General features: G+C 37.3%; 2 protein-coding genes across 2 annotated transcripts; one reads left to right on the plus strand and one right to left on the minus strand.

The window, feature by feature from the left end:
• The first annotated feature begins 233 nt into the window (after window positions 1–233).
• ALG12 (ALG12 alpha-1,6-mannosyltransferase) lies at window positions 234–11,706 on the plus strand. Its single transcript, XM_062492621.1, has 9 exons — window positions 234–426; window positions 564–696; window positions 1,213–1,386; window positions 2,703–2,897; window positions 4,214–4,317; window positions 4,769–4,992; window positions 5,706–5,875; window positions 6,042–6,117; window positions 10,048–11,706. The coding sequence occupies exons 1-9, from the start codon at window positions 262–264 to the stop codon at window positions 10,277–10,279; spliced, it is 1,473 nt and encodes a 490-aa protein (XP_062348605.1). The 5' UTR covers window positions 234–261; the 3' UTR covers window positions 10,280–11,706.
• Window positions 11,707–18,274: 6,568 nt separating this feature from the next.
• ZBED4 (zinc finger BED-type containing 4) lies at window positions 18,275–22,457 on the minus strand. The gene has a single exon (XM_062491555.1). The coding sequence runs from the start codon at window positions 22,455–22,457 to the stop codon at window positions 18,969–18,971; it is 3,489 nt and encodes a 1,162-aa protein (XP_062347539.1). The 3' UTR covers window positions 18,275–18,968.
• Between the last annotated feature and the right edge of the window lie 2,371 nt (window positions 22,458–24,828).

Raw genomic sequence — 24,828 nt, forward strand, 5'->3', positions numbered from 1 at the left:
AAAACAATTATATTTACAGACTGGAATTCTGAAGTGCTCCTGAATATATTTTTTGAGTACTTTAATTCATTGAATGTAGTAAAAAAAACCTGGATGTTTTGATTTACTAGTCTTTGTTTAAACTTTTTGACGGCTGTAGTACATTTTCCTTGCATCATCAATCTTTTTTTCTGGTTGTACACTTCATGTCATGTTATTTATGTAATTTTTTAAACTTTTCTTTTTAATAATAATAGAACATATCTGAATTTCAAACCCAAGATGGCTCAGAAGAGGAGCTCAAGTGGGCGGTCATTCCCATTGCTTCTGCTGCTTATTGTGGTGGCCTTTGTTCATTTAACTGTCTGTCCTTTTACAAAAGTGGAGGAAAGCTTTAACCTACAAGCCATCCATGATGTGGTGTACCACCAGCTGGACTTGGATAAGGTAAATTTAAAATTATATCTTCACTTTTGGACAGTGTTAAAGGTGGCAATTCCCTGCAGTGTCTGTAGGACAAATGTGGTGTGAATATGATTTATTTTCCCTTGTTTCTGTTTCTAAGTAGATTCTCCTTTTTGCAGTATGACCATCATGAATTTCCTGGAGTCGTCCCAAGAACGTTCCTTGGACCAATTTTTATTGCTGCTCTTTCCAGCCCGGCTATCTACGTACTTTCTGTGCTGAGAATGTCCAAATTTTATTCCCAGCTGATAGGTAAGAGAACTTCAAATCTCAGAGATGTCAGCCATTAGAGCATCAGTTAAAACATTGTTACTACATTTAGATCAGTGGTTAAATTGTGATATTCTTTTCCTCCATGAAGGAAAACCCAAACTTTGATGCTTGGGTCCAGCATGGCCATTCAGCTCCCTCTTTGGGGAGTAACTAACAGCACACAGAAATCTATGCTGACAAATGTCAGGCAGTGTAGAAAAAGCAAGTGTCTCAAGTCTCTTCAGAGACATGTACACTGCCATGTATGGTCCAGAAAGGATTGTTAACTTTGGCATGGAAGCATTGACCTTTGTGCAGAACTACCAGACAAGTTAAAAGTTGATTAGAATAGATAAATTAAATGGAGTTTTGTTTGGCTCTCTGTTTCTTTGAAGGTAGTTATATTGTGGTATCTTATGTGTTAATCTTCAGATCCCATTACATTATATAACATGGCCATTCATCAGTGATCCATCTGATGCTCCTCTTTGATTCCCATTTTTATTCTCCTGATAGTCCGAGGAAGTTTGGGGCTCAGTGTGATTTACACGTTATGGAAGCTGCAGAAAGAAGTTAGAAAACAGTTTGGAGCAACTACAGCATCAATCTTCTGTCTCATCACTGTTACTCAGTTTCATTTGATGTTTTACTGTACAAGAACCCTCCCTAATGTGTTTGCACTTCCATTTGGTAGGTATTTCCTGGGGAAAAAAAATGAAAATCTAAAACTTATTTTCAAACGTATAAGTTAAAGCACACAAATAGTATGGTCAGACCAAATTAAAATATCCACTTGATTAAATTGTTTGTTAACAAGGCTAGAAAGCTTGAGATTTTTCTTTTTTTTTACCATATATGCTTACAATGACTGTCGAATCAAGTTTCATTGAATGTGAGTACATGTGGGTTTTGGCAGATGGCTTTGATAGCTAGAGGTTTGAGTACACATCTAATGCATAAAGCACAGATTTATGAAAAGGGACAAGTTACACCTGCAGTTCAAAAAACCCTGTGAACCTGGCTTGTACTTTCTCATGGGAGTGTAGAAGAAATTCCAACTGCAGCATCTCCACCTTCCATTTCTAAAGCTGTCTACAAATGCAGCAGTTTCTATACTTAGAGTTAAACAAAAAAAAAAAAAAAAACAACAAAAAACAAATCCAAACCCTTCTTTTCATATAGAGTTCTCCCCCAGAGCTGATGAAGAGAAAGATAATTACATGTGACAGATATTAACTGAGTCACTAAATGCTTCAGTGCAAGTTGTTCAGCTAATAGATTTGTGAGGTTGATGTAAGAATCTGTATGGATGATAAATGAGAAAAAAAAGCAGATGAACTGTCAGATAAACTGTGTAGTAATGTCTCAGATAATTTCTGCATATTAAAAAATACAAGTTGTTTCATGATTTTGTACCTTAGCATTTCACGTTTTCCTTAGGATCACTTTACTAGATTTAAACTAAAAGTAGAGACAACTTCATCTGTAAAGATATGGTGAGTCCCACCTAATCATGTAAATGAGTTTATAGATCTTTCTCCCTCAGCAGTAGTCTGTAGGCTCATTTTTATGTTTGAAATGGGGTTGTGTTGTCATGAATATAGACTATACTTAGCCAAGAGAATAAACTAACTGCCCAGCTGATACTGAGCAATAATAATCATGAATCATAGTTTGAGAAGCTTTTAGTACTCCCTTAAGGTTTTTCTTCCCCCCCACCTCCCAACAGCTATTAAATATACTACCTAGGAAGAGTTCCCATGTTTTCCTTCTGTGGTTATACCTTTCCTAATTACTTAAGCATCAACAGTATAAAGCTGTGCATTATTCCAAATTACATTTCTCTGGACTAGAAATGGTATGAAGAGCAAGAGAGGATTGGTGGGAAGTTAGAGGAACAAAAAGGTAGCATTGAGTGTTACCCTTTAGAAAAGAAGGAATTCAATGTGTTGGATGATGTGTTTTGGGTTTTTTTGGTTTGTTTTGTTGGTTTTTTGTTTTTGCAGTGCTCCTGGCATTGACATTTTGGATACAGCAAAAGCAAAGGCCATTCATTTGGTTCTCAGCTTTGGCGATTATAGTCTTCAGATCAGAGCTCTGCATATTCTTAGGCCTCATGCTCCTGGTGACATTATTAACTAAAAGAATCTCCATTTTCAAGGTGCTATCCCATGCTGTTCCTGCTGGAATATTTTGGTTGGGTAAGTGTTTTCTTGGAAGAAAGCAAATGACAAAAAGTTCAAGTAGAGTTTTGACTGAATTATCTGTTGAATGGCCCTGAAGGGTGTTTTTTGGGGGTGGCAGTGGAGAGAGGGTAAGTGGGGTGTTGTAAATTGTTTTTGTTTTAGTTTGATCCTATTTGCTAATAATAGGACAAGATTTTTTTATCTCATTGAAAATGTCTGTGTGAGGAAATAGATGTGCAGAGCAGACTGAGTTAGTGTGTCCTCTGTCTTTAGATGCTTACAAGTGTAGTGTCCTGATCTTAAAGAGGCTTAGATGTGCAAGTTGACTTCTGTAGCTACTTGTGCATATTATCAGTTGTAGTATCTATTGCCATGGTGATGAGTCCCGGGATAAAATACAGCTGTGTGACTGACAGAGATACCAAGCAGGAGGGTTCTGGGGAGTTGCAGTTCAGCTCTGTTCCGTTATTAAATTCACTTTAACAGCTTAAGTGATCTCCATACTGGAGGGGTTGAAAAATTCCCTTGTCTCTACCCATCTGTGGAAGACCCGTGTATATGCACATAAATACTCCAAGCTGCTCTGCCAGCTTACCTAATTAAAAATGCTGTTGTCAGATATGTGATGATGACCCCTGGCCGTGTGCTGTCCCTTGCACAGAGTACACAACAGAAACACTAAAACAATTATGGAAGGTACATTTGGTGGCACCTCATGATGTAAGAGTTTGGAGGTCCAGTGGGAATTAACCACTGGCACTCCCATTTCCTATCTGAGCAAAATCTTTTAAGTACCAGAGCAGTTTTCACAGAGCTGAGTGGAGGAAGTCAGGCTGACAGTTTTGCTGCTTTCTTTTTTCCTTTCATCCCTTATTCTCCTTCTCCCTCCTCCTAATGAACAGTAGCAAACTTTGTGATTGTTTTTTCTTAACAAAAAACAATTGTATCTTCACAATAAAAATTTGTGTAATACAATTTGAAGTTAACATGAGCTTCTTATCATTCATTACATTTAATGCTCTTAATACTAAAGCAAAACTGAATTAAACCATTTTTCAAACCTGAGGTTGGAGTGGGGTGAATCCAAATTGGATTCGTGTCTAGCATGCTTCTTTTAAGGCTTCTGTTCAGCAGTGCCTCCCTTCCCTTCATTTCCCCTGCAAGACAGACATGATCAGCCTTCTCTGTGCTTTTGTATGAGGCTTACAATGCATGTTTCATGTTTCAGTTGATGTTGGTCTCAATATCCTGTATATGTGCTATTCGGTGTGTTTGTTTGCTTTTCCCTGGTTTTTAGTTCATGCAGATTTATATCTCTTTAATTCTTTTAGGGCTAACAGTTGCTGTGGATTCTCTATTTTGGAGGCAGCTCGTGTGGCCTGAGGGGAAAGTGCTCTGGTATAACACAGTTTTAAACAAAAGTTCCAACTGGGGAGTATCCTTTGAAATCCAGAGGAAAAGAACACAACCAGCCAAAGCAAAGACTTGATGTGATTTGATCCCAAGACTAAGGGTGTTAGATTCTACTTTTCACTATTTAAAACTTATGAGACAATGTCTGTCTTTTAGGTTTTTTTTTGCAAATTGTGAGTCTCCTCTGCTAACTTTTTTCTTGCCTCTTTATGTTCTACCAATATAAATCCAGCTTTCTTCCCCTTGGTTTCTCATGTTGCCCATCATTAGTGCCGTTTGATGTGCCTCTGTTGGGTGATGTGAATGTAATTAAGCAACTGCTTTTAGTTCTCCAAAGATAAGACAGGAAATGAAAGGCTGGAAGAATGTGTATACAAAAAGCATACTGCATATTTGCAGAATTTGTGGGTACTAATGTAAATAATAGTTACTTGTTAGCAGAGAAAGCATCCTTAACTCTTTTCACCTTGAAGACTTCTCCCTTCTTGTGGTATTTCTATTCAGCCCTGCCTCGTGCTTTGGGATGCAGCATAATATTTGTACCTTTAGGGGTAACAGAAAAGAGAACTCGGATTTTACTTTTGCCAGCACTGGGCTTTATTTTCTTGTATTCATTTCTCCCACACAAAGAGCTGCGTTTCATCATCTATACTTTCCCTGTTTTCAACATAGTGGCTGCTAAAATGTGCTCACGAATGTAAGTTCAAAATCCTGTTGGTTGTTGGGGCTTTCTTCCTCTGAAAATGCAAAAAGAGAACTATTAGTACTGTTCTATGCACTTTTTTCCATCTTGAATTTTGGATCATATTGAAATATTCATATGGTGTAGAAAGCAGTTTGAGGTCTTTGTACCCATTTGACGGTAGAGAGAAGTGAAAACAGAAAAGTCAAATGCTTTGATGGGGCTATTTGGGAAGTCTGAAGGAGAATTGAGAATAGAGCCCTAATTTTACTGTTACACCATTACAATGCAATTTATTTTATCTACTGAAAGACACATTGCAGTGTACTCCTGAGCTGTTAACTTACATCAGGGGATAGTTTAATACACAGGTGAGGCTTGTGAAACATGGAGTTAAATAGTTATGTTTGGGTATATTGAGTAAACAAATTGAAGTTCAGAGTTTAACTTCTTTAAAAGAGAATATAGTCATAGCTGAAGTTTTTAAACACAGAAATACTTAGCTTTATTGATAAGTTTGTCTTAGCTTTATTAATGAGAATTTAAATGTCACTAGAAGTTAATCTTCTAGAAATTGGTAATAAATACATGCCATATAGGATTAATAAAATTTTCATTAATCTTTATTATCTAGAAGTGGAGTTTCCGTAACAGTTGTCACAGAAGTCAGTGACCAGTATAAAAGAAAATAACAGTTTATTCTTCCTTGTTTTTCTCTTCCTCAACAGTCTGAATAACTACCGGAGATCCTGGCTGTACAAACTTGGATCTTTCTTTATTATAATGCATCTTCTACTTAATGCTGTTTATTCAGGGACATCTTTATATGTTTCACATTTCAATTATCCTGGAGGAGTGGCAATTCAGAAGTTGCATGAGTTGGTACCTTCAACAGCAGGTATGTAAAGCTGACTTAATTTCAGTGTATCTTTTCATGTATTGAGTACTGCTTCTTAAAACTATGTGCATTCATCTTCTTTGTTACTGTTTTGTTAATTTATTGTTAATCAGAGTGTACCTGGAAGAATTTTTTTGAAACGACTGTATTTTCTTTATTGATGTAGATGTCTCTGTTCATATTGACGTGGCTGCAGCACAAACGGGAGTGTCTCGGTTTCTGGAACTCAATTCTGACTGGAGGTATGTTCTGAAGGAGGTATTTTGGTCTGAGGGCAGTAGCCTGCTTTCTCCGTTTTTGCACGTGCACAGGGACAAGCATTGCAAGCACAGTTTCTGCCACAGCGTATTTATTAATCTGGCTTAAGAACAGAATGAATCTTCAGAGAATTTTTGATGTCTGCAGTGCTGCCATTTCAGAAATAAAGCACTGCAGTGTTTTTTCATTGTTTTGGTTGATTCTGATTTGCCTGTGTAGCATAGAATATTTCAAAGGACAAGAGGATATGGCTTCAAGTTGTGCCAGGGGAGGTTTAGGTGCAATACTAGGGAAAATTCCTTCATGGCAAGGGTTGTCACAGGCTCCCCAGGGAAATGGTAGAGTCACCATCCCTGGAAGTGTTAGAAGGGTGGATAACTTGGGGCTGTGGCTTAATGGTAGACGTGGTGGTGGTGCTAGGTGACAATTGGGCTTGATGCTTGTAGACATCTTTTCCAGTCTTAATGTTGCTGTGATTCTAAAGACATCAGAAACAGCAACAAAATTGTTAGCTTACCAAAATTTGTACCAGAATGTTTAATGCAGCTAGGTTTGATTCCCTACTTGTGAAACAGAGCTGTTCTTAGCAGAAGAGTGTATGTAATGATTTGTTTGTCTGAATGATGTGTGGCAATGTGAGGCTCATGTACATTTTAAAGTTGAAAGTCTGTTTTTATGTGGAACATCCTTCATATAGATGGGATTGAAGGTGCTCCTGTGAATACATTGATTAGCTCTGAGGGAAGGCTGTTGAGTGCTTTGTTACTATGACCAGCAGTGATATATAGACACTTTTTTTAAGAGTTGGAATATTGGAAGGAATAGTAGGAGGCATTGTGAGGTGGTATCATTTGCTTTTCAGGATGACAACCATAAATTTAAACCTTTCTTAGGTCTACTTCTTCAGCTGAAGCACAAGTTTTTAATTTAAATAAAAATTATCTTAATGATTCATTAGAAGGTGACACACACCCTCTCTCCATACTGCACAAAACAAAAGCAACACAAGCAGTTTTTGATGTAAGAAGTATTCTGAGCATAGAGTTTTTTTCTTCAGTTACAGTATTAAAGATCAGATGAACAAACATAATTTAATTATTGGTATGTTTAGAGATAAAAATACTTTGGAAGTAAAGCAGAAGAAGGGGAAGGAATGCTTCCAAGGGAATTAGAAAAATCATCGATCTTCCTATGCCTTTTTATTTCCAAGCACTCTCATGATGGTCCAGACAGTTTAAAGCCTTCACAATTACCTATCTACTGTTTATTTCTAATTGTTTTTTTTTTGTATTTTGAATCTAGAGACAGCCTTAAGCCATGAATTGGGAGGAGACATTAAGCTGCTAGAGTACAAGGGATAGAATGTGCATGATAGCAAAAATGTTTCATTCTTTGGGGTTTTTAAATATACTTAAATACACACACTACTCTGAATACAACTCCGCTCTTCAGTAGTAGTGCTTCATCCCAATGAGCTTTTTGAGTTGGTGAGTGTTGGATTGCTTGGGGTTTGTAAGGCTTGTAAGGCCTTGTGGGATTGGGAGGTGAGTGAATAATACCCCTGGCACTGATAGATGTTTCATAGTGTTGCAGCTACAGAGCAGTTTCTCTCTTACTTTTATCTGTACTCAGCAGAACAAAGGCTCAGGGTCAGCACAAAGTTTCACTTTAAAAAAATCAGGCAAAATCCACAACTGAGCATCATACACGGGACTGCCACTTGGTCTGACAGCACGGCAGTGCAAAGTGTAGTGGCACCAGCTCTCCATTTTCTGGTTGTCTGAGAAAGTCAGAGTCTTTCAGATGGGTGAAAACTAACTTAACATCTCCATAGATAGTATCTGTCAGGTGGAAACAGATTAGGGATGGGGTGGCTGTGAAGGCTGATGATTCATCAGATAATTGCAATCCATAAACAAAAGTGTCTTAAAGTTATCAGCTTTCAGTAGTGTGATCAGATTAGATCTATTTGCCTCAAGAAAAATGCAAGCAATCTATTATTTTTCTTCAAAGGGTGATTGAAAGAAGCTTCATGCAGGTTCTTACATAGAACAGGTGTTATAATCTTGTCTTCAATTAGTGCAGTCTCTTTGAACCCTGACTACATATGCTGTGTAAGCTTAAAGTATTTAAAAATAATAAAATTCAGAAATGCTTGCAGCCAGATGAAAGGCCTTTTACTTGCTGATGAAGAAGATGTGAAATTAGTATTTGGTAAGGTTGTTACGAAGTAATGCTATTCCTTCTGCCAGTTTGCATGTGTCTACCAACCTAAAGGCTACTGTGATATTTTTTGGAACTAGCAGGTGAAGTTAGCATGCAGTTGTTTTAGAAGAAGAAAGCACCTGTTCAGTGTGCACAGTCTAATTCTGCATTAGATGGTGTATTTAGTGACACTTATGAATTCTGTCAGCATGGGGTCTTTTCTGAGTTGCCAAAATTTTAGTTAATAATCCACACAAGAATTCTAGTTTTCTGTAAAGTACTTCCTTCAAATATCTTAAATGTTGATGACTGCCCTGTCAGGCAGGATTACAAAAATATCAATTGAGATTTTTTTTTCATGGAATTCAGGCAGATGAGAGGCCAGGCCTTCAAAGATGTAGGCTAGATTTAATCCTAGGTGCATTTAAGAGGTACATAGGGCTGGGACTGCACCACTTCCCTACCTGTATCCACATCTGCAAGGAAAGTCATGGCCTGAGTGAGATGCCTGTGAAATATGTGGAAGGGTTCAGGTGCCTAAGAATAGGAGTTCCAGGTGCTGGTAGAAAACAGTTCACAGAAAAGGTGAAGAATAGGGCACTACTCTTCACTCAGGCTGCAGAGCCTAACAGTGGTTTGTGGAGTGTTCTGGAGTGAACTTACCTCTTCTCCTTGGAAGCTGCTGGACTGAGCACTCAATCAGGCTGCCGTGACCAGTATGAATATCCTAACCCTTAAGCTGCTGTAAATTGCACCTGGCTCTCCTCAGTGAATGAACAGATAATTATTGTGAAGTAGAACCATGTCCTCATGACACAGTGAGGATGATCTGCCTCAATTCCTAGAAGATTAAAGGGGTTCATACAGCTCTTAAGAGATAATGAACTTCAGTTTTGGGCTTAGATCGGATGAAAAGTGGCTGAAACTAGATCTTGCACATCCCTGCCAAATGGTTAAGTCACTTGTTTTCTCATCCTGTAAATTCCCTCAATAGCTAGATTAAACATAAATCCTTTTGAGAAATAACTGTAAGGTACATAATACATAGTCCTAGAACTCAGTAGTTACTTTTAAATAGCTTTTTAAATTTTATATAGAATTTATATGTATTCTGGTACTTGAACTTAGAAATAACAAGTGCCAAATTAGTACTGTAATTGCCAGGATCTATCTTTCCTCTAGTGTTAAGGAGGTTTTCTCCCTGCTGTTCTCTGGGGCTCCTATTCTGATGTGACTACCAGAAGAAAAAGGTTTCTGCTTAAGTACCACATAAGGTGTTTTTTAGAATTAGTAAAAAAAAAAAACCACCACAAACAAAAAATCAGCAAAAAAACCCCAAAAAACCCAAAAACCTCACATTTCTCCAAATGCAATTTTTGTAGTGTCAGACTTAAAAGTGGTTCAGTTTCCTACAATCTTAGGCTTTGGAGTTTTTTTTCCACTGAATTCATATAGGGAACTAGTAAGAAATTTTCTAGGATTTGTGATTTATATCACAATTACAGCAGAAAGACTTGCATGGAATAACTGAGTCCCTACAGTCTTCAAAAATACTATTTCCTCCTCCAGCTCTATTTAATCAGGAGATATAATTGAGAATGTTAGTTCCTTTTTTGTGTTTCATCTTGGATGCTACATGTGTCTGCAGTAATGGCCATCTTTAATAAGTAAAGCAAGGAATAAAAATAAACTTTCTTTCTTCTTCACAGGTATGACAAAAGAGAAGATGTTAAACCAGGAGACCAGTTGATGTTTTCTTACACACATATACTGATGGAAACAAATCCTCTTCAAATATCACATTACAAGACAACCCACAGGCCACTGGCAAATATACCTGGCATCAGTAAAATTGGGTTGAACCTTACTGCACTACCTCCTTTTACTTTAAACTTGAAACCAAAATTAGTACTGTTGGAAAAACTTCCTCTATCATCTTGAGTGTGAATTTTAACTGTCTTTTGATGTGATCTTCCTGATGACTGAACTATATAAGAAAGCAGCAAATTGTCATTCCAGCACTGCAACTCAGCTTCTGTGGGAAGGCACAGAAAATCTCTGTACCAATTGGTATTTAGCTCCGTCCTGTTTCTTACATAAATAATCCAGTGCATTCCCAGTCAGTACATACTCAGTGTACTGACTTGTAGTGTTAGATATGTTTGAGAGAGGTTGCCTACAAGTTTAGTGATATTCAGTAAAACCTGTCTACTTGGTTTGGTAGTCTGTTTCATCATGTAGCACAGGTATGTCCTAATTATCCTATATAACATAGAAAATCAACAGGTTTGTGCTAGGGCAATAATTTGATATGTAATTTATGTGTGCAAAGATGTATTACTTAATGTATTTGCAGGATTGTAACTCCCTCAGCTGTCCAATTGCCTGTGTGGAACCTAATGATGTTATCAACATAGGAAAGCCATGTTCATCATAGCTTCATTGTAATACCCAACTGTGCCCTATAGGCTACCAAACTAATGAAACATTCACTTAAAAAGCACTTGGGACTCCTGACAAGTGCTGTTTGATAGCAGATTTGAGTACTAAGGATGATTATCTTCATTCCATCTGCTCATGAAAAAGCAGTAGCCTGGATTTCCCGGGAAAAAGGAATTTTTAAAATAATGTTTCTTCTGTTGTGATGATATCTTAATTTGCAGTGCAAAAATTTACTTACAAAAATGTCCACTTTAAGATAGATGCTGTTTTCCTTTGTTTTTTATTAAGTAATCCATTTGGAAAGGAATACTCTAATGTGCCATGTGTGCTGCATTCTATAAACTAGAGTAAGATTGCATGCTCTGTAGTTTTTTTATTAGATGTTTTTGTTCAAGATGTCTGCATAGATTGCTGAATGGAACAAGGAAAAAAGGTTAGAATTTTGTTTAGGGCCAGTTGTAATATGGCAGAAACTCCATTAGTGCAAAATGTCAGAATCACTGACATTATCATGGGCAGAAAGCTATTCCTTGCTGACTGAAAACTTGAGTAAAATATGATTATGGAATAAAGTAGTTTGGTTTTTTTTTATTTTGTTTGTTTTCTTTTTACTCTTAAACTTGCTTGATTCAGGAGCTACCTTTCAGTTTGTTTCAGTTTTTGGGACCGTGTTTTCTTTTTATCCTCTAGATTATGTATCAGTGGAACTGATCTGGTGGGGTGGAGCCTGCTCTCGGGTGGGTGGCTGTTGTTGCCCAGGCTTCATTGGCCTGAGCCGTTCTGGCAAAGGCAACCTGCAGAACTTGTTGGTCCAGTCTCTGGCCGCTCTTGAAATTTAAATAATTCAAATATTATCTGTTTGACTTGTCTTTGGAAGAAAATGCAGCTTCCTCCAGAGCCAGTTTGAACATCAAACAATTCACAAGAGACAGAAGGAAATACATATGCAAATAGCTGCAAATTTGGAACCACAAGAAGGAAGGCTTCTGTTTAAGGATTTAGGTAGCCTTCATGTTAAGGCTAATTATTGACTTCATGTCACTCCCCCACACTGGAATCCCCAACTCAAGAACCTGGACTAAAACTTACTGTGCCTGGGTGTATACAAATGTCTGCATGGTTGCTTCAGCTTTCCAAATCCCCAGTTGTCAGAATCCCTCTACGGGAACTTGCTTCTCTCACCTAGAGAGAAACCTAGGGCTTCTGTGCTTGCAGAATAGGTACTTCAAGCTACTGTCTGAAGGGGCACTGAGTATGTTACACATGAGGCATTTGAAGAGTTTCATCTTGCTGAATGTCAAACTCACATCATACAGAGCTCTTTCCCAGACTTACTCTGGTGTGTAGGTGCTACCTGTGGGACTTAAACCAGTGACAGTGTTCAGCTGTCAAGCTCAGGCTCCTGTTCACAGCCTCATCACCCATGGAAATAGAAGCCATCAACTCAAACTGGCCTTTGGCTCTATTTGCTGGGGGTAGAGACAGATAAAATAAATACAAGGAGTTGGGAAAGAGATTCTGGATTGCAGTTCTGAAGAGTGCCTGAAATTTATTTGGGTCCTGTTACATGTTGCTCTCTATCTGAAGTTACTGAAAGTGCGTAGTTTGAAAATCTGCAACTTTGGTTTCATAACTAAAAGGCCTAGATTGTGACCCAGGTGGTGCAGGGAGCACCACAGTACCTCTGTCTATGTGACCTCTGGTTTAAGCTGGATAGCAGGAGAAGGTTCTTTCCCCCAGAGGGTGGTGGGGCACTGGAACAGGCTCCCCAGGGAAGTGGTCACAGCACCAAGCCTAAGAGTTCAAGAGGTGTTTGGACAGGTGCTGTGATTCTTGGAGATGGGGTGTGCAGGACCAAGAGTTGAACTTTGCTGATCCTTGTGTGTCCTTTCCAACATGTGTTACTTTCTAACTGTGATTCTATGGGTAACTATTCTCAGACACAGGCCATGAATATTATATTGTGGCCAACACTTGGAATAAACAGGGACAGCTGGCAAACCAGGTTGAAGATTACTGCAGTTTTCCCCTAAAGGCTGCTTGAATAAAACAAGCAATCCTTGGAACAGAAAATAAAGCCATCTCTCTCTCAAATTAATCTTTTCATCTCCAAGTCATGTGTTGCCTTTCTTTTGCTCTACAAGAACAACAGAGATTATTTTCTCCTTTAATATAAATTAATATTCAGTGTATTTGCATGGAAGAAAAAGGTTCCTTTAACTACAAGAAGACAAAGTCTCTTGCTCCTTCTAAAAACTTGAAGTGGGGTATTACAAGTTCTGCATTTGGGGGGCATAGGAGGAAGCACCAAGGTACAGAATGAATAGGGCAGGTAGGAGGACAGAGACTGAGCACTTGGAATTTTTGAAGGGACTTTAAAGTAATACAGTTCTCATACCTATTTAAGTTTTTAAAAAGAAAAATACCTTTTGATTTGACTGATTGCAACCCTACCATAAAGTCCAGACTTTCTTAACAAAAGCAGAAATAAGGTGAGCATATTGAATTAACAGAAGGTTGAATTAACCTGAATAAAGCAAAAAGACAGCTACTACAGTTCATCTACAGTGCTGCTACAGAATGAGATTTATTTTAGGGTGTCATGTTTAAACTCCCCAATGGTCAAATGTCGTGTAGCATCATACCTTGCTCTTTCAAATTTGACTTAATTTCTTGGAAGCAATGCTTGTTCATGTAAAAAGTCCATCAGATTATTTGGACAAAAGTATGTCACCATGCCATTTCACATGGAGAAGGTGAACAATCACAGTCTTACAGCCTGAGATGTAGGACATTTTTGTTATAGAACTAAATAAAAGTAACTGCATGAAAAAAAAAAAGTTGTGGAACTTGCCAATAGAGGACATTTCTGGAAGCTGAAAGTAAACTCTGCTTCCAAATAAAGGTAAAACTAATAACTCTTGCATCAAGAACCAGAAGAACTAGAGATCAAAGAACACCTTCCAGTTCACAAAGTCTCTAATATCAAGAGCTGTAAAAAAATCAGACTGTATTGACCTTATACCTGCCCTAAGTACTTGCTATGGGTCTTCTTTCTCAAGCTAAATTGGGGTGAGGAGACATGGAGAATGGTTGTATTGGATCTGACATCAAATACCTTTATCTGCTGCCACTGAGAAAAACCAGAACATGTCAGGTTCTTCCCTTGTTTGTCCATCAGAACAATCTCAATGCCATCTATTTCGTGTGATGCATTCTGAAGCACTGAGCACACTCCCTTTTCTCACTTCCTGGCCATTTCACACAGCCCCTTAGTGAGACAGGTTACACATTCAGAACAAGTTGAGACTGTGCTGCTGCTCCTGCAGTTACAGCTGTTCCAGGACCATTCTTATTTTCCTGAATAATTCTAGTTCTTCCTATAGTGTTAAGGAGCTTGAAAACTTGATATGAGTTCTTAGCATTGGTTTGCTGTATCAATTTCAATGCAAGAGAGTTCCCTCAGATCTGACAGCATTTTTTCATAACTTAAACAGAAATTCCAGAAATTATAGCCTAGTGTTGCTTCCCTTTATTACATGTGCTCACTCTTACATACTCCCCTTCTACCACCACCCTCCAAGAACTTTCATTCTTAGTATTTAAAAGCTTTCTTGTACAAGTGACTTTATTTTGTGCTTGCAAGAAAATAAGAAAACTTGTCATCAAGCTGAGTTTATGACTGATGTAAGCAAGAGGTGTTAGCCACAGCTATCTCAGTGAGCTAGTTACAGAATTAGTCTCAGCTATGCCAAGACTTGTGTTGAGGCTGTTAAATAGTGATGCATGAAATGTATCACTATCTGCTTAATATGTGACACCAAAGATTAAAAGGGTATTTACAAAAATTCCAAAAGTTACATAACAAATACCTCTACAAAGGCTTTCTTCATTTCCTGTTTGTATGTGTATCATTTCAAAGTGTAACTGGTCCACTTTATATGCAGCTACTTGTTTTACATCAGCTCTTTAGATAAACATGAGCAACTACAACTATTTTTTGGTTGCTCAATTTAGATCTTTATGATAGAAGGGGCAGCCAGTGTTTCCTCTGAAATTCCACATCTTAGTGTCATGGGCAGTATTTCACCAATTCTGCTTTATTTCAGGTGCAGCTGCCCTTGGTTCTGTATCAAGGCTTTGTCTGTCAGCTTGTGCCAAGTGTAAGGTAAAAATGGTGCCTGAAATGGAGTCCACGTTTTCCTTTAAAACTGCCAACTTAGGGAGCTGGAAGAAGGCACTGGTTCAGAGATTAAATACAGGAGTCGGGGACATCTTAAGCAAAGATCCAGTCCTTAGAACTCAAGCTGACAGCTGAGTTAGGGACAGTGCCATGGTTACTGTTTCTGGTTGACATAATTTTATGAAATCACTGTTGGGTCAGTTTTGCAATGAAACCAAGAAGGCAAAGAATCACTAAAATTTTAAAGAATAAAGCAAAAGACATTTGTGAAAGAATAAAATGCTTAGCTTATAAAAACGAAACAATCTAAAACTAGAAAGAGTTATTTGTTAATTGTGTATTATGTACATGTATTTAGTTGTCCTGTGTTTGGAGGTATTGAAATTAAAGTTTAATCTGGTCAGCTCTGAATAATGGCAGAAAAAAAAAATACTACTATAAGGGAAAGATCTCAACAACTGTAAACACCTACTCTGAGCTGTCATCATCAGTTCTATCAGTTACATCCTTACACTAGTCTTGACACTGCTCTAGTTGAAATTTCAGTTCTTTGTAAATCCAGAAGCTACTTTTGGGAAACAAGGGGAAGCTATGAGTATTTCTGGCAAATACTCACTGGCTAAATTCTGCAAACACATTTCCTTCACTTGGACTTGGTAGGCAGGGAAAGATGCCACAAATAAAAAGAAGCAAATGGGGGGGAAGTATTACCTCAGGTTTCTGAAGCATAATATACATCTCAATAGATACTTTCTATTATACACCCTTCACAAGACCTGAGTTCTTTGGAAAGGCTGTTGCAGATCTCAACTGCATCCCCTTGCTACCTTCATTTCTACAGACTATTTCTTACTGCAGCGTACAGTTGTTACACCTGCCTGCTTTTAAAAGAAGCAAAAGATGCTTCTTTAGAAGGAAACGTCAAGATTTTTATGATGACCAAGTATCATCTACACTTTACTTTCTGTGCTAACACTGAAATAAAGTCTGCTTACTAAATTTATTTCTGAAATTGTTAATATACTGAAAGTGTCTGTTTAATAATCACTGTTGCAGGATCACCACATTATGCATTAGGGAACTGTCTGCAGCACAAACCCAGGTTGATGAGAACTCCCACTGTTCACAGCTTTATTAGTCTGAGGGGAAGCAAGCACTGTAAAAATGGAGGTGTGTCTTATCTATTACAAATATGAGAAGGGTTGTAAAAACCATAAAATTTTAGCAATCACTGAGATTTTACATAAAAAATAATAAGGCAAACCCAACACAAGACACAGTCACTCAATAACTTACCTCAAGCTTCAATGAAAGCTTTCAGCCCTTCTTTTGGAATCATTCTTTTCTCACAGGCAGCAGTGCCTGATCTGAAGGAGATGCTCCTGTAACTCCTATAGAAGGATCGAGTCTTACAACTGAAAACAAAATGTTCTCAGTTTCCCTTATATTTATTTAAGAATTAAGTGTTTCAATTTTAAGATCTTCTGGGCCTGCATATTACCTTAAAAAACTATAACATAAGCATTTAATTAGTTCTTAACCAAGCTGACACCGATACAGTGTGGTCTTAAGAACTAAGACCTTTAAAAATCCACACCAAACCAAAATTAAAAAGGGAAATCACAGGTATGAATAGACTAACTTGATGAAATTTTCCTTTTAAAAATAGTGACTAGTTTTTGTGTTCGCAGAATATTTTGACAAAAAGCATGACTATACAATTAATTATCTGTATGACTCAGAAGCAGATTTTGGCCTACAAAATGTCATCACTATAACTTTCCACCCAGGGAGTTTGCTAGGAGCTACAGCAAAGACTCCCTTCAGAGGAGCCAAGATTCTTGCGTGCAGAGAACTGTGATTTTCAGGTGAGCTTGTTCACTGCCAGCATTCCTCCTCGTTTGATGTGACTCCACAGTGCTTGAAGTCATAGGCTGTATTTACATTCAAGCCTTGAGTGACATTTATATCACTTGTTTAAAAAGAAAATTGATTTTTTTCATCCTCTCTCCACTGGTTTGGGGAGATTAAAAACCTCCTTAACAAGGGTCAAGGTTATATTCGCAGTTAAAATGTAAGAGAAAAACCTGAGATAATAATTAACCAGTAACCATTTAAACATGTTTCCCAGTAAGCTGCTTCAAACTCACCTACTTCCAGCTATATATAAACTAGACCAAATTGTTTTATTCCTGCAGGAAAAATGTGTGCTGCTCTCATTTAACCCTAGAAGAACAGAGAGATGCTGATTGTTGATAGAAGTAAACATTATCTTTTAAAATACTGCAGGGGAAAAGGCAGTATTAGTCTTTCCCAAGTGCACTATGTACTACTTAAATAGTACAGGTATAAACATAACATGATGGAATAACACTTGAAATACTTGAAACTAAAATGTTCAGAGAAACGACACATGGAAATGTGAATTACTTGGGAAGTAATTCAACCAATTTTCCTAAAGTTAAAACAGCTTTTGGAAAATGAAAAGAAGCAGAATCCAGGCTCAAGTCCAAAGAGCTAAATGGAAAAGCTGTCTTTTCACATAGCTTGTTCTGTGGTATGATTACAATTCTTTGAATTAATTTTTATTTAATAGGTTGTCTTAAATCCATCTGAAAATAAAAGGCAGTATTGACTACCACTAGAAAATTGCAAATAAAATGTTTAATTTCAGAAACTGAGTTCACCATTTATAAATACACTAAAACATAGTAAATGCAAAATTGGATTAGGCATAGGTAGAGTATTTTAAGAAAGCTACAACTTTTCTAAAAGGTCATAGGCAAATGATGACTTGTTTCCCAAAAATGTATTCAATGAAAACTGAAAAGATGAATCTTTCTAGAGTTAAACTAAGGAGAATGTTCCTTTCAAATTAAAATGCTGGCTATTTTTTCCATCTTATTTGGAGTTTTAAAGGCTCTATATCCCATTTGCCTGATGGACACCAACAGTTAAGAATCAACCCTACTATATAAAGTTCTAAGCAGTGCACCATATCCATAAGGCTATAACTGAAAACCAGAAGGTCAGTTATTTCTGTACTAGGAGCTTTAAGACAGGCTGTTCTACACAACTGAAATTACATTAGGAGTAAGGGCTCAATTTTTACAATAGGGGCCTTATAGTTTTGATGCACTAAAGATTAGAAAAGGCTTCAGAATGACATTAGAGTCTTCTTGGTAAGTTACTTGCCTTTTTTTGTACACTGCATTAAACAACAAGCATTAATTCATAAACTTTGAGAGAACTTCCAAAGACCTTTTATAAATACCCAGAATATTTCTATAATTCATTTAAAATGTAAAACCTGAACAGGAGAACCCAGAACAGGAAGTTTTACTACCGATTGCTGTATAAGTGACATTCCATCTCAAATTTAAGATTTATTTTCAGATACTAAGTCAACAGTCTCCTGTAAACACATCTTCCTCAATAACTCTTCTTAATCCTTTAAGTACTTTAGGGCTTGCAGTTAAAAACACCATATGATAAAAAGACAGCTTGAACCCCATCTTTCACGTACAGCTTTCTTTTGACAACTACAAAACCTGTTCTCTTGCAATTAAAGCAATGTTCAACTAAAATACAGTACCTGGTTTATGGTTTTTACATAATAATTGAATAAAAAACTACAGAATAGAACTGTTTACATCTTTTTTTTTTTTTTTTTGCCATTCTATTAAAACAAATGACTGAGCTTTTAAAAGTTCATTTACAATTATGGATTAAAACCTACATAATTTTGTATAATTTGACGAGACAGGCTATCTCTAGTGTGAACTTTTAAAAAACATATATACAATATCTGGCCTGAAGTACTATGAATAAGGCACATGTAGACATATTGAAAGCTGGAAAAAAAATGAACCTAAAATTTGGAATTATAGTCATTGATTAGATGTCATACATGGCCCCTACTGGAGCAATTTAAAAATCCGAGTCATAGATAGTTAATATCCAGTGAGCAACAATAGATTTAGTCTAGCAGTTTGTTCATTAGTTTCAATACTGGAAGTATATTAAAGGAAGATTCACTTTCAAAAAGATAAGCTTTTCAAAGTGTTCAATCATTAACCTTGACTGACTAAAGTTGTTGCTTTCATTGGATGTATTGAACAACCTCTCTGAAGGAACAATGCTTGGTGGACAACCCAAGAACCTGACAGCTAATTTTGACAGCACTGGCCAAGATGACTTCTTAAAGTTCCAGTAAGTTAGAGGATCACAGTTATGCTCAAGCACGTCTTCCTCCAAGTAAGAAAGCACCATTTCCTCTGGTAACTTTGCTCTCTCTTTCAGGTCTTTTGTTTTCTTCATGTCACCCATGAGTGACCAGAGATTATCTTCCCCATAGGAATTTGTAGATGGTGAACCTATATCACATCCATTGGAAACAGGTTTATCATCATCTGAGGTAGAACTCATTATTTCCAGCTCCCTGATTAAGTCTTGTTTATATTGTTCAGCCTCCTCTTCTGTAAATAATGATGTTTTATACCGGGGATCCAGAAGTGTAGCAAAAATGTACCTTGGATCATGAAGCGTGGAGGACAATCTACTCACCATAGCTTCTTTCAAAGATTTCAGCATAGTATCTATGCCCATAGTTTCCTCAAATAGCATTTCTATTTTCCTGTTAAGTATATGAATCATTGGAATCACTTGGCTTAGTGTAGACATGTGTGTACTCATCTCCCTACTTGCAGCTTCAAAAGGTTTGAGAGCGTGACACACTGACTGCATGACTTCCCACTGATCACAACTTATTAGCTCCCGAAAGCTGCACTCAATTGACATTTCATCAATTGCTCTTTTCTGTTCGATAAGACGTTCAAGCATATGAAATGATGTATTCCACTTGGATGGAACATCTTGTATTAGCTGATGCTGAGGCAACTCATACTCCTTTTGCAACTCAGCTAACTTCTCTTTTGCTTTTGCTGACCGATGGACGCGTTCACAGATCTTTCTTGCAATACTAAGCAAATTCTGAACCATTCTCTGGCTTTTAATAGCCTCGTTTACAATTACATTAACAGTGTGACTAAAACATTGTACACTTGAATGATCACCTTCATTTAAAGTTTTCTCTATACTCTGATTATCAGTAACAGTAATCCCAATCTGAAGTCCAATGGAAGTAATCCATGTTTCCCACCAGTATTCTAGCTGCTTTTGAATACTGATTCCATTGTAGTCGCAGTCAATCTGTGATACATTTAATAGTGCTGAACAATGGTAATCCTCACACTGTGGTCGAAATGAAGACTCAAATGTTACCCAGTGAGCAGTCAGGGTTAGATATTCTCGTGTTTGGTTGCTCATCCATATTCCAGATGTAAAATGGACCACTCCACTTTCAGCTTCTTTAAGATGTGAAATAATTATTTGTTTTACATTATCATACATATCTGGAATTGCTGTCCTAGAAAAGTAAGATGGAGAAGGTAAAGAATACTGAGGTTGCAAATATTCAAGCAGCCTGTTAAAGCCAATGTTGTCTACAAAAGAATATGGCTGAAGGTCAAGTGCAATCATTTCAGCTACAAGACTTGTGATTTTTTTGGCAACTGGATGAGAGTCACAAAACTTGTCATTGGTTTCATCAAAATTTGAAGATCCTAGTAATTCTGTGCGGAGTGGCATATGATTATCCGTAGAAGAGGATAATACTGTCTCTGGGACATCAGTTTTCAATACATTGTTATGAAACCGCTGCAAATGTCTTAGAAGGCAACTTGTGCCTAGGTTTGTTGGCTTTTTCCCCCTACTTATTATACGTCCACAGTGTGTACATATTACTTTTGTTGAATCTGCAGAACAAATTGAAAAGTGATTCCACAGTTTTGAGGTCTTCTTACTATTAACTGGAAATATAATTTGATTATCATGTGTAACCATTGTAGGCAAGTCAGTCAACTTTGAGGATGAACATTCTGCAGAAGCCAAAGTGGCATAAGGAGAGTTTGCCAAACTCACATCGAGAAAGCTCTTTTGGCTTCCAATTACATCAGGATGACGTCTATATAGATGCCGCATTAAGCAGCTTGTGCCCACATCTCCCTTCTTACCACGGCTTATCATACAACTGCAGTATCTGCATACTGCTTTTAGACTGTCTGCAGGTGAGAGTGAAAAGTGGTGCCAGACTTCTGACTTAAGCCTTTTCATAATCCTTTTATTTTGCTGAAACACAGCAGTAGGTTCAAATATTAGTGGACCTAATCCCTCACACTGTTTTTCAGGAGATGAAACAAAGGAGACTTCACCTATATCATCAGAAGATGACAGCATTGAGTCTTCCACTAGAGTATCTCCAGCAGTGAGATTGGTATGGATCTCCTCGGAGATTCTGTCTGGAGAAGAGGAAACAGAAGTTGGTTCTTTCATTAGTTTGCCAGGAGAGGATGACATAGAATTCAGATCGCTGTCTGACGGTAGTAAAGAAGGCAAGAGAGTAGGAGGTGCAGTGTAGAGAGGTGGTATGCTGGTACCACCCCCATTCTCTTGCAGGACAATGGAACGATGGGCTCTCCACATGTGTCTTATTAAACAACTCGTTCCTAGGTCTTTTCCATTTTTCCCTCTACTGAATTCATTCATGCAGTGGATGCAAACAGCTTTAGAATTATCTAGAGGTGACAAATAAAAGTGTTTCCAGACGGCAGATCTCCTTCTAGAACCTGATGCACCCTTTGGAATTACAACTGTTTTTTCTGCTACATTCTCAACAGTGTCATCATATTGGTTGTTGGTTTGCTGTGGAGACGAACCGACCATGACTTCTTCTTTGCTGCACTTTTCAGAAACTGAGAGATCTGATATTTCTTCAGAAGAAACAATTGAAACAGATTCCTCAATTATTCGATCCGGAGATGGTATTTTAGAAGCCATTTTCTTGACCAGTTTTATGGGTGATAACATAGAACTCAGGTCTCCAACATCTGCAGACTGAGGTGGCAGCAATAACGCAGATGAAGAAAAGGAAGATATACCTGGCATAGTTCCATTTTCTTGAATTAGTACAGTGGGATGTGCTCTCCTTACGTGTCTCATGAGACAACTGGTACTCAGGTCCTTTTCATTTTTACCCCTGCTGAATTCTTTCATACAGTACATACATATTGCTTTAGTGCTATCTCTAGGAGATATAAAAAAATGGTTCCAAGCAGGTGACTTTTTTCTGGAGCTTATGTTTCTGCTAGAAAGGAGGCTTTGTGTCACAGCTTCCATTGCTACATCATACAATGTATTACTATACTGAGAAAAAAGAGATCCATAATCATCTTCATTTTCTGTAGACAAATATTTGCCAGGGTGGTTGGTAATGAAGTTCTTTTCTTTGTCTTCCTGTTCATCACTGCTGTCCGCATGTTTGAAATCATCTTGTTCTGTCTTTATATCCGTTCTTTCCAGAGTACAGTTAATGCCGTCGTCTTCTTGCTCTACTTTCAAGTTATTGATTTTACCCAATACAAAAGTATCATCCATTCCGGGGAAATCTGCTTTACTCATGTCCATGGATGATCAATTCTTGCCAAGACTTCATTTATTAATAAATATAGATAATTTAAAAGATTATTTAAAATTTGATTAAAATTACTTGTCTTGTTTAATGAATGTAAAACAGAATGTGTGCATGTGTTAAAATAATCTCTGGTTTATGAATTCTGTATCCATGTTGCACATAAGCAAATATAATTAGTCATGAAAATGCATTTTAAAATTATAGACTTAATTAATGGAATCTCATTTTTTTTCCCAGGATCAGGACATTTCAGGTCATAGATGAATGTTCTCAAAGACAGCTACTGCTAAATGCTTCATGTTGTAGATAGAATCCTAAAAAATGGATGTTCTATCTTCTTGTTGAAGAAAGCCATTCTGTTCATCTTGATTGGGCAACTGAGATTCTTTTACACCATCTACAAAAAAGTAAAAATCAGAAAACAAAGTTGACTAACACACATTAAAAAACTACAGTAAAGGTGGAATGAAAAAGGCACTAAGTATTCTGTATGTTTTGGGGTTTTTCTCCTTTGAGGTAAAAACAATTCAATGTACTAGTGGAAAAAAAGAAAAAGAAAAACCCAACATTTACTCAATACATTTATTATAGGCAAATATGTGTCTACACATGCAGCTCTGGCTCAGCTTTGACAAAAGTCTGTAGTTCAAGCATCAGTTTCATATTTGCTTGCACATACGAATATACCTTATCCTATACCTCATCCTCCGTCATCATTCAACCACAACTTGCATACATATACCAAAGTACACACACATACATAGCTAAACCCATATATTAGATAGGTGTCTGTATCTACCAATAGATATATGAACACAAGCAGGCATTTAATTATGTTAGCACAGAAATATGTACTTAAAACCAAACACTATATCCCATCATACTAACAGCAGTCTTCAAAAAGAAAACAAGGAACCTCTGTAAGGGTGTTCAGGCTTTGTCACACTAATCACTCTTCCTCTGACCATACCCACATGTTTGTAGTCATGCCCTAACACTCCCAGACAACAACATGCTATAGAACAAGCTACATTTAGAGTTTCATTATTAAAAACTGAAATGTTTAATTTAGAACAACTGAGCTGTATAAATGCCATACAGACAGAGAGGTTTCCCAAAAGTGCAGCAACATCACTCAGAAGCAGACACACTGAGTTGCATATGCCCAGTGCAGCACTGCCAGCTGAAATCCCTCACATGCCCAAAGGTTACACTAGAAAGCCCATTTACAAGACAGCTAATTTCAGTTCTGAGTGAAGATTCTTCACACCAATTGCAGTACAAAAGAGTAGGTTTTTGAAGCTGCATATTAAGTTACATACAAAAGGGCAACAGCAGCTTCAAAAACTAGAAGTGAATAGTCCCTCACAAATATGAAGAGGCTATCTGCATTTATCAGTCACTTTTTTTCCACAGCAACTATATTAGAACATTAAATGTTGTCAAACCCTTTCTTATTTATTCTTCTGTGTCACTAATGCAGTTATTGATGTCTTCCTTCAAGATAACAAATATTTTTGGCCACCCTGCTGATGCCGCACTATGCATTGCAATTTTTGCAAACTAAATTTTATGGAACTCTTTCTCCACAGCTGAAGCCAAAACACACATTTAAATTGATTATTTTAAAAACTGTCCACAGCTTGTATGTGTTACTAAAACACAGAAAGAATTGGGGTGATTCTTGGGGTGTCCTGTGCAGGGCCAGGAGTTGGACTTGATGATCCTCATAGGTCCCTTCCAAATCAGCATATGCTATGATTTCTGCAATGGTAAAATTAGCCATAGCCACAAATCACATTAAAAAGGCTGTTAGTCACACTGACATTTTCCCCCTGTATCAAGATCAATGTCTTATGAGCTTTGTAACCTATTTTGACTATTTTTTCTATGAGGTTTGTTCACAGAGAAATTAGGAACACTCACTTTCTGGGGATTTCTGATTTATGGAAAGCCTATCATCATGGTAACTTCCTTTCTTTTCCAGTGCAAGTAAAGGGGCAGGGAAAAGGAGGGGCAATGGTCTTAATGCAGCTGCTTTAAGGAAAGGGAGATGGAGCAGTCAGAACTTGCTAAGAGGTAGGGAGCAATTCTGCTTTTCTTTCTGTGCAAGTTTTAGTATTTGTGCCTTTCTTTCTTATTCTCAGGGGGAAAAAATATTTTCAGATACCAAAAGATATGAAGGTTGAGCATGAAGAATGATGAAGGGAAAGACTTGAAGAAAAACCTTAGAAGAAAAACCTTACAAGAAATTTACACTACAGAGACTTTCCATTGGCTTGTGAAATCACATCTGAGAACAATTCTGGCAGCCAGACTAAATTTACATGGCTC

The sequence above is a fragment of the Cinclus cinclus genome, chromosome 4 (assembly GCF_963662255.1).
Source record: "Cinclus cinclus chromosome 4, bCinCin1.1, whole genome shotgun sequence".
Taxonomy (NCBI): Eukaryota; Metazoa; Chordata; class Aves; order Passeriformes; family Cinclidae; genus Cinclus; species Cinclus cinclus.